At 36.2% G+C, this 17923-nt stretch overlaps 1 protein-coding gene across 4 annotated transcripts in view; it reads right to left on the reverse strand.

The window, feature by feature from the left end:
* Window positions 1-17923, reverse strand: part of LOC107582192 (enhancer of polycomb homolog 1-like) — a 56814-nt gene that overhangs the window by 15973 nt on the left and 22918 nt on the right. For all 4 annotated transcript variants that reach the window (XR_001608919.1, XM_016267938.1, XM_016267939.1 and 1 more), the window contains exons 3-10: window positions 8583-8728; window positions 7807-8013; window positions 4845-4993; window positions 4240-4387; window positions 1872-2030; window positions 948-1037; window positions 437-585; window positions 6-355 (exon numbers count right to left, since the gene is read on the reverse strand). Coding sequence is in view for 3 of the 4 variants with exons in the window: in XM_016267938.1 (XP_016123424.1) it covers window positions 6-355; window positions 437-585; window positions 948-1037; window positions 1872-2030; window positions 4240-4387; window positions 4845-4993; window positions 7807-8013; window positions 8583-8728 (1398 nt within the window). In the remaining variant the exon portion in view is untranslated. The remainder of the gene's footprint in view (window positions 1-5; window positions 356-436; window positions 586-947; window positions 1038-1871; window positions 2031-4239; window positions 4388-4844; window positions 4994-7806; window positions 8014-8582; window positions 8729-17923) is intronic.

The following is a 17923-nucleotide window of genomic DNA, read 5'->3' on the forward strand; positions in this document are numbered from 1 at the left end:
CTCACCTACTGCGGGTGGTCCCGTGCCTGCTGTTCTGCCCAGTGTACTGCCACCCGGCCCCGCGCCGCCCCTCACCAACCCCCTAAATGGTCTCCGTAACAGCGCATCCCCTGCGCCTGATAGGCTACTTAGTGTCCGTGGTTTAAAGTGCCTCCAGCGGCACGCTTTGATATTTCGGCGGATCTGCCTCAGGTCTGAATACGTGGTATGAGAGGAAGAAGAGGATGAGGTAACGGTCTGGGAAGTGGTTTCCGGGTGGAGAGGGGAAGCAGGGAAGGAGAATTCCGGCTCTGAATCAGAGTCCAGACTTTGGAATAATCCATTTAAATCTGAATAGGCTCGGTCCAGAAGAAACCTGAGGAACAGATTAAATATGATTAAGTAAACGCAAAGTACAATTCAAGAAGTCAGTCAGAACGAGACCGACTTGACTCACCTGCCACCCCGTCCCACCCGACGCCGTGCCAACCCGACACAGCAGCGGGGAATGGTGAGAGTGGTGAGGGAGTACCGAAACTGCGGGTCACATGACCCTCCTTCTGTTTCTCCAGACCAGGGCCAGTCGCCGCTCTGATCCAAACGGGGCTGCAGGAACAACACAAACCAAATGAGAATGTGACAGAAAATTGTAAATGAAACAAAGTACAGAGAAAAGAGTAAATGAAGCCGGAAATGAAATACAGGGAATAACGGCCTGTGACTTGGTTAAAATATTGAATACTTATTTGTCAATCATACAAATAATTCACATAGACATCTTAAAGGTACAGCTGCAAAACTGGCCTCTCAAGAGATTTGAAACAGCGCTGTAGTGTCTTCATGGCTGTAATGTACATCAGGATATGCTGAGGTGCAGAACAATAGTGGAGAGGAAAGAGGAACGATGAAAGGACGTGTAACACAGGAAGTGCAAGGTATGAGATATGAGGTCAGCGATCGACACCTACAGCGTGATAAACACATCCTGCTTTCCGCCTGAAGGCAAACGCTCCATCGGGCTCGTTCTCTTCCTCGGCCTCTGATGACCCAGAATGTATCTGCACAACAGGAACAGCAAGTCTTTTATGCACTTATTTCATGAACAAAGAAGTCTAAAGTTCTCAAATGAACATTACAAAATCTAATTAATTGAAATGTGAAGCGTGCAGTTTGTGCGCACTACTATTCAAATGTTCGTGGTCAGTAAGAGTATTTTCCTCAATTATTGCTTTCATTCAGTGAAGATGCATTAAACTGATCAAAAGTGACAGTGAATACATTTACGATGTTACAAAAGATCTCAATTTCAAAGATTTCAAATAAAAAATGTCAGTTCTCAAATGAACATTACAAAATCTAATTAATTGAAATGTGAAGCGTGCAGTTTCTGTGCACTACTATTCAAATGTTCGTGGTCAGTAAGAGTATTTTCCTCAATTATTGCTTTCATTCAGTGAAGATGCATTAAACTGATCAAAAGTGACAGTGAATACATTTACGATGTTACAAAAGATCTCAATTTCAAAGATTTCAAATAAAAAATGTTTCTTGAGCAGGATCATGTGACACTGAAGACTGAAGTAATGATGCTTATGAATGAAGCTTTGCTTCACAGGAATAGAAAAAATATATGAAAGAATATTTAAAGTAACTATTTTCTATTTTTATAATGCATAAACATTTCGCAATATTATGGCTTTTACTGTATTTTGATCAAGTAAATACAGCATTGGCAAGCATAAGAGAGTGATATTGTAGCTATTGGATTCTCAAACTTCTGAATGATATTGTAGCTCTGCCCCCAATTTAAGCCACGGATTTAAAAAAGTAATTAAAAATGTTGCCTTTAAACAGTGATTATATCCAGTCAAACAAATGCCCTGCATCTGTACCTGTGAAAAGGGCTCGTCATCAGAGCTGGGGAAGTCGTACTGGTTGAGGTCTTTGGGGTTAAACAGGGAGGGGCCAGTATGCAATGGGGCGGAGAGTGGTGTGATTTTGGGCTTCTTCTCGTACTTCCTCTTTGTTCTGACCACCTCTGTCTTTTCAGGCTGAAAGAGAGAGATTCATGTCCATACAAGTACTGTATAAGTCATGTTTATCACCTGAAATGTGCTGCGACTTCTTTTCAAAGCATTATACATTTACATTTGTGACCCTGGACCACACAACCAATCATAAGGGTACATTTTTCAAAATTGAGATTTATTCATCATCTGAAAGCTGATAAATAAGTTAGGATAGGACAATATTTTGCAGAGAACTATTTGAAAATCTGGAATCTGAGGGTGCAAAAAATCTAAATGTTGAGAAAATCATCTTTAAAGTTGTCCAAATGAAATTCTTAGCAATGCATATTACTAATCAAAAATTAAGTTAATATATTTACAGTAGGAAATTTACAAAATATCTTTATGGAACATGATCTTTACTTAATATCCTAATGATTTTTGGCATAAAAGAAAAATCAATAATTTTGACCCATGCAATGTATTTTTGGCTATTGCTACAAATATACCCCAGCGACTTAAGACTGCTTTTGTGCTCCAGGGTCACATTTAGTCATTATATGATGTAATTAATGACAAGCAAGCAAAACGTGTGCCTAGCGCATACATTTGGATTTATGTTTAACCATCAGGTAGTTTCAATTCTGCTTTAAATCTAGTTAGGCATGGCGTTTATAATAAATTATGTTTACAATGAAGGCAACCATAATTTGTTTCTTTTATACCTGTAGTTCTGAATTTAATAAAATATGGCTCATACATTGATGCGACTTGTTTTTTTTTCCTCAATGCAATTTTGATGACAGTGCGATTTATTTTTCCAGAAAATATGGAACATTCACAACCCATTTTACTGCCACAATGAGAGGCATTGATGATGTCCGGTAAAAAATTTATGTTACTGTATTTTGTTAAAAAGAATAACATGCACAAATGAATTGTTCCCAATAAGATCAGGAACATACAGTAGTAGGGTAAACTGTGATTTCATTGATATGATGTACCCACCCTGGCCTTGTAGTCTTTGAAGTCTATGTGGTCCTGGTGGCGGTACTGACTGCTGCTGGAGAAGGGTATTATGGGAATTTTGTAAACAGGTTTTGCCATAGCAAGTGCTTCTGCCATCACCTCTGAGCCAAAGTCCGGCATGGCGTTCCTGAAGCAAAAGAGTGGACATTTTTAGAGGAAGCAACTTGTCTTTACAAATAGTTTATAATTTATTATTATTTTTTTTTTTAAATCTCATTGAAATATTTATGTATACACACAAATTACCCAACATATCATAGTGATTAAAGATGATAAATGAATAATGGAGCTTGATCATGTGGCCTTTATGAACAAACAAGGTGAACCATAATTGCTCATTCAGCCATATAAAACATGCCCCTTAATTAGGGTATGCAATGATGCCTAAGCCAATTAAAAATACATGACCCATTCTCAATATGCATGAGCTGATAAATAAGTTAGGATAGGACAATATTTTGCAGAGAACTATTTGAAAATCTGGAATCTGAGGGTGCAAAAAATCTAAATGTTGAGAAAATCATCTTTAAAGTTGTCCAAATGAAATTCTTAGCAATGCATATTACTAATCAAAAATTAAGTTAATATATTTACAGTAGGAAATTTACAAAATATCTTTATGGAACATGATCTTTACTTAATATCCTAATGATTTTTGGCATAAAAGAAAAATCAATAATTTTGACCCATGCAATGTATTTTTGGCTATTGCTACAAATATACCCCAGCGACTTAAGACTGCTTTTGTGCTCCAGGGTCACATTTAGTCATTATATGATGTAATTAATGACAAGCAAGCAAAACGTGTGCCTAGCGCATACATTTGGATTTATGTTTAACCATCAGGTAGTTTCAATTCTGCTTTAAATCTAGTTAGGCATGGCGTTTATAATAAATTATGTTTACAATGAAGGCAACCATAATTTGTTTCTTTTATACCTGTAGTTCTGAATTTAATAAAATATGGCTCATACATTGATGCGACTTGTTTTTTTTTCCTCAATGCAATTTTGATGACAGTGCGATTTATTTTTCCAGAAAATATGGAACATTCACAACCCATTTTACTGCCACAATGAGAGGCATTGATGATGTCCGGTAAAAAATTTATGTTACTGTATTTTGTTAAAAAGAATAACATGCACAAATGAATTGTTCCCAATAAGATCAGGAACATACAGTAGTAGGGTAAACTGTGATTTCATTGATATGATGTACCCACCCTGGCCTTGTAGTCTTTGAAGTCTATGTGGTCCTGGTGGCGGTACTGACTGCTGCTGGAGAAGGGTATTATGGGAATTTTGTAAACAGGTTTTGCCATAGCAAGTGCTTCTGCCATCACCTCTGAGCCAAAGTCCGGCATGGCGTTCCTGAAGCAAAAGAGTGGATATTTTTAGAGGAAGCAACTTGTCTTTACAAATAGTTTATAATTTATTATTATTTTTTTTTTTAAATCTCATTGAAATATAATTACCCAACATATCATAGTGATTAAAGATGATAAATGAATAATGGAGCTTGATCATGTGGCCTTTATGAACAAACAAGGTGAACCATAATTGCTCATTCAGCCATATAAAACATGCCCCTTAATTAGGGTATGCAATGATGCCTAAGCCAATTAAAAATACATGACCCATTCTCAATATGCATGAACACGCACACAGTATAACACAATTATAGAAGCAATTAAGAAAATTCTGGAGTCAAGCAGGTTATGCATATTAAAATGCAAAGTAAAGTTAAGCTGGATCGTGTATATTCATTATAACACAAACACGCAGATACACCATTGATAAAAACACTTCTGAAAGTGAGTCTACGTACCTCTTCTCCACAACCTCCAGTGTGAGATGAAGCAGCTCTCGTTTGCTTTTTTCTCGTTTCTTGATCATCTCCAGGATAGTGACGGCCCGACTCAGGTCCCTTCTTAGTTTGAGCATCTTCTCATAGGACGCCTCGTCATTCTTACGGTTCTTGTGAACCAAGAACGATACCATTAGTGAACTTCATTATTACTTAACCAACATTTAGTGGTCAGTATTAAAAGCCTAAAAGTGAACAAAGGCCTCCTGTAGCAAATCGATGCGTTTTTGTAAGAAAAATATCCATATTGAAAACATAATAATCCCTTTAATCTAGCTTGTGCCAGCAGTTGTACACAGAAGCAGCTCTGGGCGGATGACTTATGAGGTCAGCATTGCGCATGTGCCAGTGAGTCTCGTGAAAACCAACGTTTGTTTACAGGATCAAAGGAAGTAAAGTTTCCTTACTTTAGCAAAGGAAAACCAGTCTCCTCTTGGCTTATATCGAAATCCTCTGACATTCTTCTTTACAAATCCTCGTTTTGTACTTCTAATTCTTGACCGTTGTTTTGTACTCTCCTCTGCGTTTCCGCGTGCGTCACTTCTGAGCGGCGCATGCGCAAAGCTGACCTCATACATCATTCCCCCGGAACTGCTTCCATTTACAACAGTGAGCGCAAGCTAGATTCAAGTGATTATTACGTTTTGAATATAGATATTTTTCTTACAAAAATGCATCGATTCGCTACAGGAGGCCTTTGTTCACCCCCCCCGGAGCCATGTGAGAGACTTTCTTTTTAATGGATGGGCGCTTTTTATTTAACTTCTTTTGGACTAAACACAGCCTAATTTAAATTTTTGGGTGAACTAACCCTTTAATGACACAATACAAGAACAAAGGGAGACCAAAAGTCTTTGGTTTTTATTTAGAACACTAACTTGATTTATGTCAAACTGCAGTTGTAACAAAAAAAAAAAATGTTGCTGTGTTCGAACCATTTCATGTTTTTTTAACATTAATTTCAATTAGGGATGCACCGATATGAAAATTTTGGCCGATACCGATAACCGATTATTCTTTATTTTTGAAAGCCGATAACCGATATGTTGGCCGATAAATCTATATCCAAATTGTTATATACTTTTTGAGAGCCTGATTACAAAAAAGGTCTCATCATTAAAAGCCACATCCCAAACACTTCAACATAAGCAGCCTAGTTTGAACGGTGTACGTTTTAAAAATATTTTTACTCTCCCATTACCAAATTTAGTCATAAAAAAGTCTTACAAATAAATAAAATAATGCATAAATAATGCAAACAAGTCACTGGACATCATTACACGTGTAAAGAATCAAAATGAATGCGCCATAGATCAATAAAACGGAATAGCCTCTGCACGGACAATAATTAAATGATTTTAATTACTAAACCATACTGTTGATGAAAATAATAAGAGAACAATACAAGTGGTTGTTGTTATTAATAATATATCAATGATTTTGAAAAAGTAACAAATTAATACCACTAACATTAATTTCAATACCACATCAAAATACGTTAATGTGCACAAAATCAACATATGCATCATATAAATTTCATATTTCTCAATCAAGAAAAACCTGCTTCATATTTTAAAGCAATTCATCTGGTAAACAGAAATGGGATGCGATATAGACTCAAACCTATATGCCTTTGCAAATACCATGGACCTTTGTTTTCATGATTATGCAAATGCTACTCTGGCACCCTTTTTAAAAAAAAGAAAAAAAGAAAAAGCATAAACTGAACAATGTTTTTTGTAATTTAATGAAACTCCCTCCCCCTTTATCTTTCATGCTTGACAACATTTTAAAATAAGCAGAGGAAAGATTCCTAATTATCCACCATAAGACTGTATTTAATAATCACTATTAGACCCTGATGTAATGAACTATGAAAACTTTTTTTTTTTTTCAGTTCAGCAATGCTCAAAACTTAAAGTCATCTATTAATGCTACAGAAGGACAATCATCAACTAAACAGCTGATTAAGGCAAACTCCTGCAAGTCATAATGAGACAAACTTCAAAAAGTTAAAGAGCTGAACCTGGCAGAACTTTAGCTTGATAAAACAAGTGGGTTTGTAAATGTATTGTTTTCCATTGTCATTTAACTAGTTATTTCTAAGCTTGCAGTAAAACAATCAAACCAATATTAATAGGTTGCCTGGAATTGCATGAACTATGAAAACATACTCGGGCATTTACAACCCAGCTTACCCCAAAGGGGTCAAAATATTGCTCGTTAGCATGGTCTAGTTAATAGATGCCATAATTACAAAATTGTGTGGACTTCGGGGGGGAAGGAAGGGTTCAAAAGTGTTGAATATAGACACTTTTAAGGCTGACAGATCGACCAAAGTGGCCACTGTATTGAGTTGCTTTCATCTATCCAGGCTGTTAGAGGATCAGCATTAACCTGTTAACCTGCACCCCCCATTTTGGGACTCACAGCTGAAAATTATTTACCTAACTTAAAATGGTAACAGTTCCTGACAACAAGTGTGCTACACACACAATTTTGGTGTCTTTGAAAAGAAGACCCTTTGGGCTTTACTATCCATCATCCAGAGTTGATGATGCTCAAAAAGATAAAAAGTTATAGACACTGAAGTGCCTCATATACAAATACATGAAATCAGTCCTGGACAAATCCAGAAAAGTAATGGGTTGAAAGTCACATGTCTCATGAGTTTATATTTAAAATTTGAAGATACCACCACGAAAAGTGAAATTCCTGCAGCCATTTTTCTGAGACTATGTCTAGACTTACTGGTTTTCTCCCCTCTTCCCACCCTCTACACTCCCACTTTTCCACAGTTTTACCAGTTATTTTTCAGATCTAAGGTGTGAAAGACCAGTGCTGAAACAGGGGGTTTCATGACACTTTAAAGGATTAGGAAAACAACATCGATACGGCCATGGCTCTGACCAGAACTGCTCACCTTTCTCGTCTGCATCTTCTCAGTCCTTCGCCTAAAGGCCACATAGGGGTCATTGGTACTGGAACCATCCCGCTTTTCCTGCTTGATGGTTGGGATGAGGGATCCATTTTTACACAGTTTCCGCTTCCTGCTCCAGTATTCAAACACCTCCCTGATCAGATCATCGTCCTCCTTCAGTAAAAGCTTCGCTTCCTGTAGGGTCACCAGCTGTGGTACAGAAAGAAATGGTAAACAAACAAAGCAATTATTATTAGTAGTAGTAATAATGTTAGCAACAATAAAATATATACATTTTACGTATAATATATATATATATATATATATATATAATTATTAAATATTGAAAACTGTTTATGCTGCTTCATATTTTTGTGCAAACCATGATGCATTTCTTTCTTTTAAAGAATTGGATTAATACAGAGCATGAAGAACAGCATTTATTTGAAATAGAAACCTTTTCTAACATTATAAATATCTCTACTGTCAAGGTAAAGATACACTATCAAGGTACTATCAACGGTCCATCAGCATTGGCTCACAGCCGTTCATCTTTCAACTGCTCTAGATATCTGCATCAGTCAATCACCAATTTAAACTTTATAACTCCTGGTTTGTGGGATTTAAGGATTCCACACAGCGACATCCTGAATTCATAGAGAAAGGTTTAGCAGAATCACTTCAGCTTTCAATTTAAAGTTTCGAGCATCACTGAATGAAATCCCAGAGGTTTTTTTATTCTGCAGTTCCCATTTTAAGCAGTGAATCTTTTTAATAACCTGCTGTCCGCTTCCTTTCTCCAATCTGTCAATCATCTCCTCGAACTGCAGGGCCTCCACCTCCAGCTTCTTTTTCATCTTATTCACAAAAGCCTCATCCTCCGAGTCCAGATCGTAGTCCGGCTGCTCTGTATCCAGACTGAAAGCTGTGGAAAGAAGCAGTGGAGGTTAAACACACTTGAAGAACGCTTAGGACTCCTTTCAGATATTAGTTTTTCATTTAGAAGTTTGCAGCAAGTCCCAGGTCTGAATATGGCCACTTTTCTCTTCTGAGTTACGATGAATAGGTTTCAGTCAGGTCAAAATCCCAGTATTTCCCACAATTTTTACTGTAATTGAAGTCACTGATGTGACAAAGCCAAATAAGAGCATTTTATGTTTAATATTTAAAAGAGCAAGTTTTTGAGACAAAAACATGGATTTTGACTCGCATTCAGCACCTACACATATTACAACACTAAGAATTTCTAGTGTTTCCCATACATTGATTTATTTGTGGTGGCCCGCCACAATATCCACAATGACTGCCACAAATATCCACTTCCTGTTGTCATCAGCTCCCACGCCTTTCAGACCCTTTTAGCATCTTTTTTCCATAAAAGGAAGATACTGACAAACCTAGTGACTTTTCTGGATAAACCTTAGCTTTCATTCAGTTGGAAGACTTCACCAGTACTTCCCCGGTGCAGTATCGTCTCTCTCGGCGTCTATTCTGTGCAGTGAGTGGCAGAGAAGCAGCGCATTCAATTGGCCGTACCACAGCAGACTCATCAGTAAATGAGTACAAAACAGCATTTCCAAGCACCTGTCGCTTAGTGTTTAAACTTCTAAACACGAATATACATAGTTCGTCTGTTAATATGCACATAGTTTGTTACTCAGGCACAGGCAGTGCACTGCATGAGAAAAAAAAAATATATATAGCCAAAGCCACCGCATACAGCCACTCTTATATAGTGAGTATAGTGAGAGTGACTCCTGGTTAACATGTAGTATTAATGGATCGTGTTTAGTGACTATTAGGGCTGTGCGATGAATCGAAATCGAATCGCGATTTGAGACGTTGCGATTTGCAAAGCCTGCGATGTGGACGCAATATTACTCTGTTCCAGAGCATATACATGACTGCCAGCCTTACTAATCAATAGACTGAGCGCACCTCCGTTCTCCCCAATCAGCACTGCTCTAGCCAACTGCGTAATCGCCCACCATTAAAAAAAAACACAAAACGGGAGAGAGACACTGAGACAGAGTGGGATTATGGCAGCTACAGGGTCAGATTGATAGTTAGGCACATTAAAACAAAAGAAAAACATATGTAACTTAAGCTTCGAAATGACAGACGAGCAAAAAAAAAAAAGGTAATTTGCAATAAGCTGCGTCACAACGCATATCAAGAGCTCCCTTATCGGTTCTGCTTTCAGTACTGGAGAATAAAAGATACATTCTTAGATGTTTTTGTTAGTACATGTAGAGGCGTCATGCCCATTCAAAGTGAGGGGGCACGTGCCAGAGACAGACGCGTTTGTACAGCGCTGCATTATAACCAATCACACACGATGCTGTTGAGCTTATGAATGCAATGGCCAATCAGAGACGTTCAGATGAGTCATTGCTGAAATACGGTGTTTTGTTCACTTGCTCGCTGACTGAATTATCTGGCGAATTCTCTCATCAGAAACAACAGTGCAGATGTGCGTACGAATGCGAGATATTCATTTCACAGTGTAAACAGCTTCAGTGATTATAACGGGAGTTTTTGAGAGTGCATGAACTCTGGCTAGACTGAATAAAAATGTTATTTGATAATGTAAATGTTCTTTACTCTCTGTAAAATGAAAGTGTTATAATTAGTAACTTACAATATTGTTATTAAATTCACATTAAATGCAAAGTCAGTTGTATTAAAAATATTTTATGGCATGACACCCATATCTGCTACTTAAGTAAAAAGTAGGAGACGTTCAGATGAGTCATTGCTGAAATACGGTGTTTTGTTCACTTGCTCGCTGACTGAATTATCTGGCGAATTCTCTCATCAGAAACAACAAAGTGCAGATGTGCGTACGAATGCGAGATAGATATTCATTTCACAGTGTAAACGGCTTAAGTGATTATAACGGGAGTTTTTGAGAGTGCATGAACTCTGGCTAGACTGAATAAAAATGTTATTTGATAATGTAAATGTTCTTTACTCTCTGTAAAATGAAAGTGTTATAATTAGTAACTTACAATATTGTTATTAAATTCACATTAAATGCAAAGTCAGTTGTATTAAAAATATTTTATGGCATGACACCCATATCTGCTACTTAAGTAAAAAGTAGGGGTTTTATGTGGTTAATAGATTACACTAGTCGTCTACTTTACCCATCACCATTTATTGATCAAATAACAATCTATAAAAGGTGCAAAACGCATTTATTAGGCTACACATATTTGAGAATTAAGATATTTCCTGTAGTTAAGACGTTTGGAAATATTTCGAAAAAAGGAAAAAAATAAATAAAACAAGCCTATATCAGTTATACAGTGCTATCATGGCTGCTGTGTGTCACATGAGTTATGGCATGACACCCATATCTGCTACTTAAGTAAAAAGTAGGGGTTTTATGTGTAGTTAATAGATTACACTAGTCGTCTACTTTGCCCATCACCATTTATTGATCAAATAACAATCTATAAAAGGTGCAAAACGCATTTATTAGGCTACACATATTTGAGAATTAAGATATTTCCTGTAGTTAACACGTTTGGAAATATTTCGAAAAAAGGAAAAAAATAAATAAAACAAGCCTATATCAGTTATACAGTGCTATCATGGCTGCTGTGTCACATGACAAGCATGCTGCCAGTGACACTAAAATACAAAATTATTTGTCAGATAAATGAAACATGATGAAACATTCATTTCAGTTTAAATTGTTAGCTTACTTCTAGAGATTGCATTAATGACATAATACTGAAAGTAGGTTAAAATTAATTTTAAAAGTGTGTCCCCTAAAATTTTTGTTTGTGCTGCTTTGGTTTTTTAGATATTAAAATATTTATAGGTCAGTCTGTGTGTCACATGACAAGCATGATTTCAGGGTTATAATGGGAATTATATTGGTTTTAATGCAAACTATAATGGTGTCTATTTGATGGATTCTATTGGTAGGATGTAATATGGCAGAAGGCAACCAATAGAACAAGAGTAATTCCTATTGGAATAATGCTCAAAACAAAAAGGAATTTTGTAATGGTTTAATTGAAGAATTTCTGTGATGGTTTCTATTGTTTTTTTCAGCAGGGTAATGATCCTCATTCTGCGCTGCACATTATTGACAATATTGAGCTGAAGCTTGACGTTGCGATTTGATCTACGATTTAAAATTTGCAATCGCAATGTCAAAAAAATAAAATCAGCAATTAGATATTTTCCCCAAATCGCACAGCCCTAGTCACTATTTATACTTGTTTCATGACAACAGAAAATATAAATGGAAACAGCTTATTGGGCATTCAGTTGTATTACAGTATGTGACAGTTCAGAGAGTAGCAAACTATAATGGTGTCTATTTGATGGATTCTATTGGTAGGATGTAATATGGCAGAAGGCAACCAATAGAACAAGAGTAATTCCTATTGGAATAATGCTCAAAACAAAAAGGAATTTTGTAATGGTTTAATTGAAGAATTTCTGTGATGGTTTCTATTGTTTTTTTCAGCAGGGTAATGATCCTCATACTGTGCTGCCATTATTGACAATATTGAGCTAAAGCTTGACGTTGCGATTTGATCTACGATTTAAAATTTGCAATCGCAATGTCAAAAAAATAAAATTAGCAATTAGATATTTTCCCCAAATCGCACAGCCCTTGTCACTATTTATACTTGTTTCATGACAACAGAAAATATAAATGGAAACAGCTTATTGGGCATTCAGTTGTATTACAGTATGTGACAGTTCAGAGAGTAGAACAGATCTGAAGCATAGACTGTAAAGAAGATGGACAATGTGTCTCCATTTCCTTCCAGTATAGAAAAGTGAAGCCAAAACATTCTCAGTATGGCCGCTGTCATCTTGCAAAAATGACGTCATTTGGAGCCCGAGTCTGCGCAGTAGAGATTCGTTTGGAGCCAGAGTCTGCGCAGTAGAGATTAGTTTGGAGCCAGAGTCTGCGCAGTAGAGATTAGTTTGGAGACAACGTGTCTCCATTTCCTTCCAGTATAGAAAAGTGAAGCCAAAACATTCTCAGTATGGCCACTGTCATCTTGCAAAAATGATGTCATTTGGAGCCAGAGTCTGCACAGTAGAGATTCGTTTGGAGCCAGAGTCTGCGCAGTAGTGATCGTGAGGTGGAGCCGCGGAATCAAAGTCCCCCCCAAACTCCCGCAGACCCATGACAACACACCCCGTTTTAAAGCATCAAATAACTAATTAAAAGCAAATTTTTTAGAAAAATGAACACTTTAGTGGTCGACCGATATTGTTTTTTTGACAGCTGATGCCAATGCCGATATCTTGGCAAGCAGGGGGGCGATAGCCGATATAATTTGTTTTTAATTTTAATTAATATTTAAGAAATTTGAAATCATTTGACAATGGATTAAAAAATATGAGATGACAAAGTATTATTCACAAATAAGTAAATATTTAATAAAAAATAATTAAAAAAGGAAGTAAACACTAACCAACAGGGCACTCCGTATTCTGGGAAGTTTGTGTGCATTGGGAAGAGAACGCGATCATGCTGGATAAAAATGCACACTTCACAAGATCTCACAGCTGGATTCGACTAAGTTTGCAAGGTTTGTGAAATTAAATGTTCATTAGTCATTCAAAGATTTGTTTAAATGATATAAATGTGTATTTGCTTAATGTTGACGGCAAACGAGAAAGTATTATATGTTTGCCTTTCTATTACTAATAATATAAAAGCAATTGTTATAGTACGCCGTCAAAATAAAAGTCCTGCCTCGACTGCATTGGCCAAACAGAAAAACTTATCGGCCGATGCCAATATTTGAAAAATGCCATAGAGATTTGTTTGGAGCCCGAGTCTGCGCAGTAGAGATTCCCCCCCAAACTCCCGCAGACCCATGACAACACACCCCGTTTTAAAGCATCAAATAACTAATTAAAAGCAAATTTTTTAGAAAAATGAACACTTGAGTAGTGGTCGACCGATATTGTTTTTTTGACAGCTGATGCCAATGCCGATATCTTGGCAAGCAGGGGGGCGATAGCCGATATAATTTGTTTTTAATTTTAATTAATATTTAAGAAATTTGAAATCATTTGACAATGGATTAAAAAATATGAGATGACAAAGTATTATTCACAAATAAGTAAATATTTAATAAAAAATAATTAAAAAAGGAAGTAAACACTAACCAACAGGGCACTCCGTATTCTGGGAAGTTTGTGTGCATTGGGAAGAGAACGCGATCATGCTGGATAAAAATGCACACTTCACAAGATCTCACAGCTGGATTCGACTAAGTTTGCAAGGTTTGTGAAATTAAATGTTCATTAGTCATTAAAAGATTTGTTTAAATGATATAAATGTGTATTTGCTTAATGTTGACGGCAAACGAGAAAGTATTATATGTTTGCCTTTCGATTATATTATTATTAATAATATAAACGCAATATTTTGTATACATTAATTCCTTTGTTTAACCATTCTGATTATTAGACACTTCTATCCGTATTAGACAGAACTGTTAACAATGACAGTAAACAAGAGGGAGAATGTGAGCAGTGAGCACTGTGTGTTCAGGCACTGCCGTTCTCAGCGCCGTCAAAATAAAAGTCAGACGTCACTTTTCAAGACTTGATCTGAAGTGCCAAAACATGTCTGAACGCAAACTTTATGCAATGACGTCATAAATATGCAAATTGCTGTGGTATGTCACCTGCTGCCACAAGTCTCACAAAATCCTTAAAAAATATGAGATGACAAAGTATTTTTCACAAATAAGTAAATATTTAATAAAAAATATAATTAAAAAAAGGAAGTAAACACTAACCAACAGGGCACTCCGTCTTCTGGGAAGTTTGTGTGCATTGGGAAGAGAACGCGATCATGCTGGATAAAAATGCACACTTCACAAGGATATCTTGGCAAGCAGGGGGGCGATAGCCGATATAATTTGTTTTTAATTTTAATTAATATTTAAGAAATTTGAAATCATTTGACAATGGATTAAAAAATATGAGATGACAAAGTATTATTCACAAATAAGTAAATATTTAATAAAAAATATAATTAAAAAAAGGAAGTAAACACTAACCAACAGGGCACTCCGTCTTCTGGGAAGTTTGTGTGCATTGGGAAGAGAACGCGATCATGCTGGATAAAAATGCACACTTCACAAGATCTCACAGCTGGATTCGACTAAGTTTGCAAGGTTTGTGAAATTAAATGTTCATTAGTCATTAAAAGATTTGTTTAAATGATATAAATGTGTATTTGCTTAATGTTGACGGCAAACGAGAAAGTATTATATGTTTGCCTTTCTATTATATTATTATTAATAATATAAACGCAATCGTTATAATACTTTTTGTATACATTAATTCCTTTGTTTAACCATTCTGATTATTAGACACTTCTATCCGTATTAGACAGAACTGTTAACAATGACAGTAAACAAGAGGGAGAATGTGAGCAGTGAGCACTGTGTGTTCAGGCACTGCCGTTCTCAGCGCCGTCAAAATAAAAGTCAGACGTCACTTTTCAAGACTTGATCTGAAGTGCCAAAACATGTCTGAACGCAAACTTTATGCAATGACGTCATAAATATGCAAATTGCTGTGGTATGTCACCTGCTGCCACAAGTCTCACAAAATCCTGTGGGAAACACCGTAGTGCATGACACAACATCACTACTGGTTGACCGCAAAAATCCATGCTGATAGTTTTCCAGGTTGCAGTCATTGCTGGAGCAGCTTAGAAATCCACTATCGGTCGACCTCTACACAACTACATTTACTAGAACTACATTAAAAAAAAAATAATAATAAAACCAAAAATAAGAAATAACATTAAAAACATTAGCATTACACATTAAAAAAAAATAAAAGTCTTGCAGCAAAGCCTGAAAGATTTTTTTTTTTTCTAATTTCTAAATGATCTTCTGTACAACCTTTCACAAACTCCATTCAATTTTCTAAATGGGCTACCACTTTGTTGCATTATAGTCTATTATTATGGTAGCATCGATTTCAGATTTACCAGCTTCTAAATGGCACATACAACTTAGTTTTTGTCCAAAATAAACCCCATTTAGGAGACCTATCAGACACAGTCTGATGCATACTGGAGCTTAAGAACAATAAATCAATAAAAACACACTTGAGTGAGCAATGGAAAAACACACATCTTGTCCATCATGTGTATTTTAGAGATCCCAAGAGATGTCTCAAACACTTCCCCATTTGAACCGTGTTCCCACTACAGTTCCCAGTGCCTCATCCTCACTCGTCTGGTGTGTGTGTGGGAGCTTGTTCAGATGCTCTTTGACAGCAGGACACCTCCAGCTCCTATTACAGACACCCCAGGGGCCTCCAGACTCACTTAAACTCAACCAGTCACTCTCTCTACCCCTAAAACACGCACAGATCGAGGAAACAGCCAAGAAATTACATGTCATGGCAGTTAAATATGAACTACCCCCCACACAGCAAACCTATACATATCACAACACTGAACCAGACTAAGAGGTTTCTAAGAACACAGTACACATCACAATGTTTCCCCACAGACTTTGTGGCATCAATCCCACCGCTATATATAATATATACAAATAAATGTTTTGATTTTAAAAACGTATCAGTGTGTTGAAATTAACAAACGATGAGCAATACATCGGTTTATAGTGTTTATGAATGTTTGTTAATGTTAGTTAACAAAAATACACCTGTTCATTGTTAGTTCACGTCAGCTCAGGCTCATTAAATAATATTATGAAAAAAGTTTTGATTTGAAAAATAACATTAACTTTGAATAATTAATGCTTTAGAAGAACTTTTCATTGTTCGTTCATGTTAACTATTGTAGTTAACTAAGGTTAACAAAGTTTGCTGCAAAATCATTTTATTTTATTAATTTATTATTTTATTTTATTATTTTAAGAAATAAAACCATTACATAAATTAGGAAAAAAAATAAATACAATAAAACATAAAATAATAAAAACTAGTGCTGTTAAACAATCGTGATTAATCGCATCCAAAATAAGTTTGTTTACACATGTGTGTGTGTATTGTGTATGTTTATTTTTTATATAAATACACACCCATAGCATATATTTTGAAAATATTTACATGTATATATTTATATTCACATAATTTATATCTTATATAAATATATTTAATGTATAAACGTAAAATTTTTCTTAAATATATACATGCAGGTGTGTATTTTATATATACATAAATATACACAGTACACACATATATTAAGTAAACAAAAACTTTTTTTTGGATGAGATTAATTGCACGATAAACCTTTTGACAGAACTAATAAAAACAAATAATTATTTGCTGGAATTTCAACATTTCTCTGCCAATAATAACAGAAAAAAAACATTTAAAATAAACATGCAGTTAGTTCATAGTTCACAAAATACTATAGAACCCATTATAATCAGTGATGCTGTGTGTGACTGACTACACTGGAACTACACGGCACGACAAATCCCCGACAGTACACTGCTGCCTCGTTATATTTATGGCGTACTGACACAAAGTTCAAATGATTGGCAAAGGTTTCTTTGACTCGCATCCAGGGTAGACAGACTTTGGTGCCGTTCACATGTTGTGCCTAAAAACGCGTGCAAAACGCCAGTCACGCCGCTTTCTCCTTCTTTCCAAAGCCCTCGGGAGCTTGCACTTTCGTGGCGTCTGCAGCTGCTAAGTGACTGTGACCTGTGCTCTCCACGATGACATGGAAGTTTCAACAAAGGATAAATGGATTTCCAGCACTGACAATCCCTTGCAGTAGCTCTGCTACTAAATCTATTTAAAATGGGTATCTCTGTACAGCTGTCGCGTCCGGTGTAGACACCGTGTCTGTGTGAGAGCAAAGAAAATGATCAGAATAAATAAAACGTTCAGTATAAACATCACACATCCTGCGATGTGACTATCGCGCATGCGCACCTCGCGTTATCGATGCTGAAACGATATATCGTGCAGCCCTAGTTGTAACGATGTGCAATTTGACATTGAGTATTTTGCCAAAAAACATTTAAAACACCCCTACAGAGTGCACGACACATTAAGTGAAATCTAGACTAGCCTATGTGTGTGTGCATTTAGAGTGCTTTCTTTTATTGAACAACCCTCT

The sequence above is a fragment of the Sinocyclocheilus grahami genome, unplaced genomic scaffold (genome assembly GCF_001515645.1).
Source record: "Sinocyclocheilus grahami isolate Dianchi unplaced genomic scaffold, SAMN03320097.WGS_v1.1 scaffold41.1, whole genome shotgun sequence".
In the NCBI taxonomy this organism is placed as follows: Eukaryota; Metazoa; Chordata; class Actinopteri; order Cypriniformes; family Cyprinidae; genus Sinocyclocheilus; species Sinocyclocheilus grahami.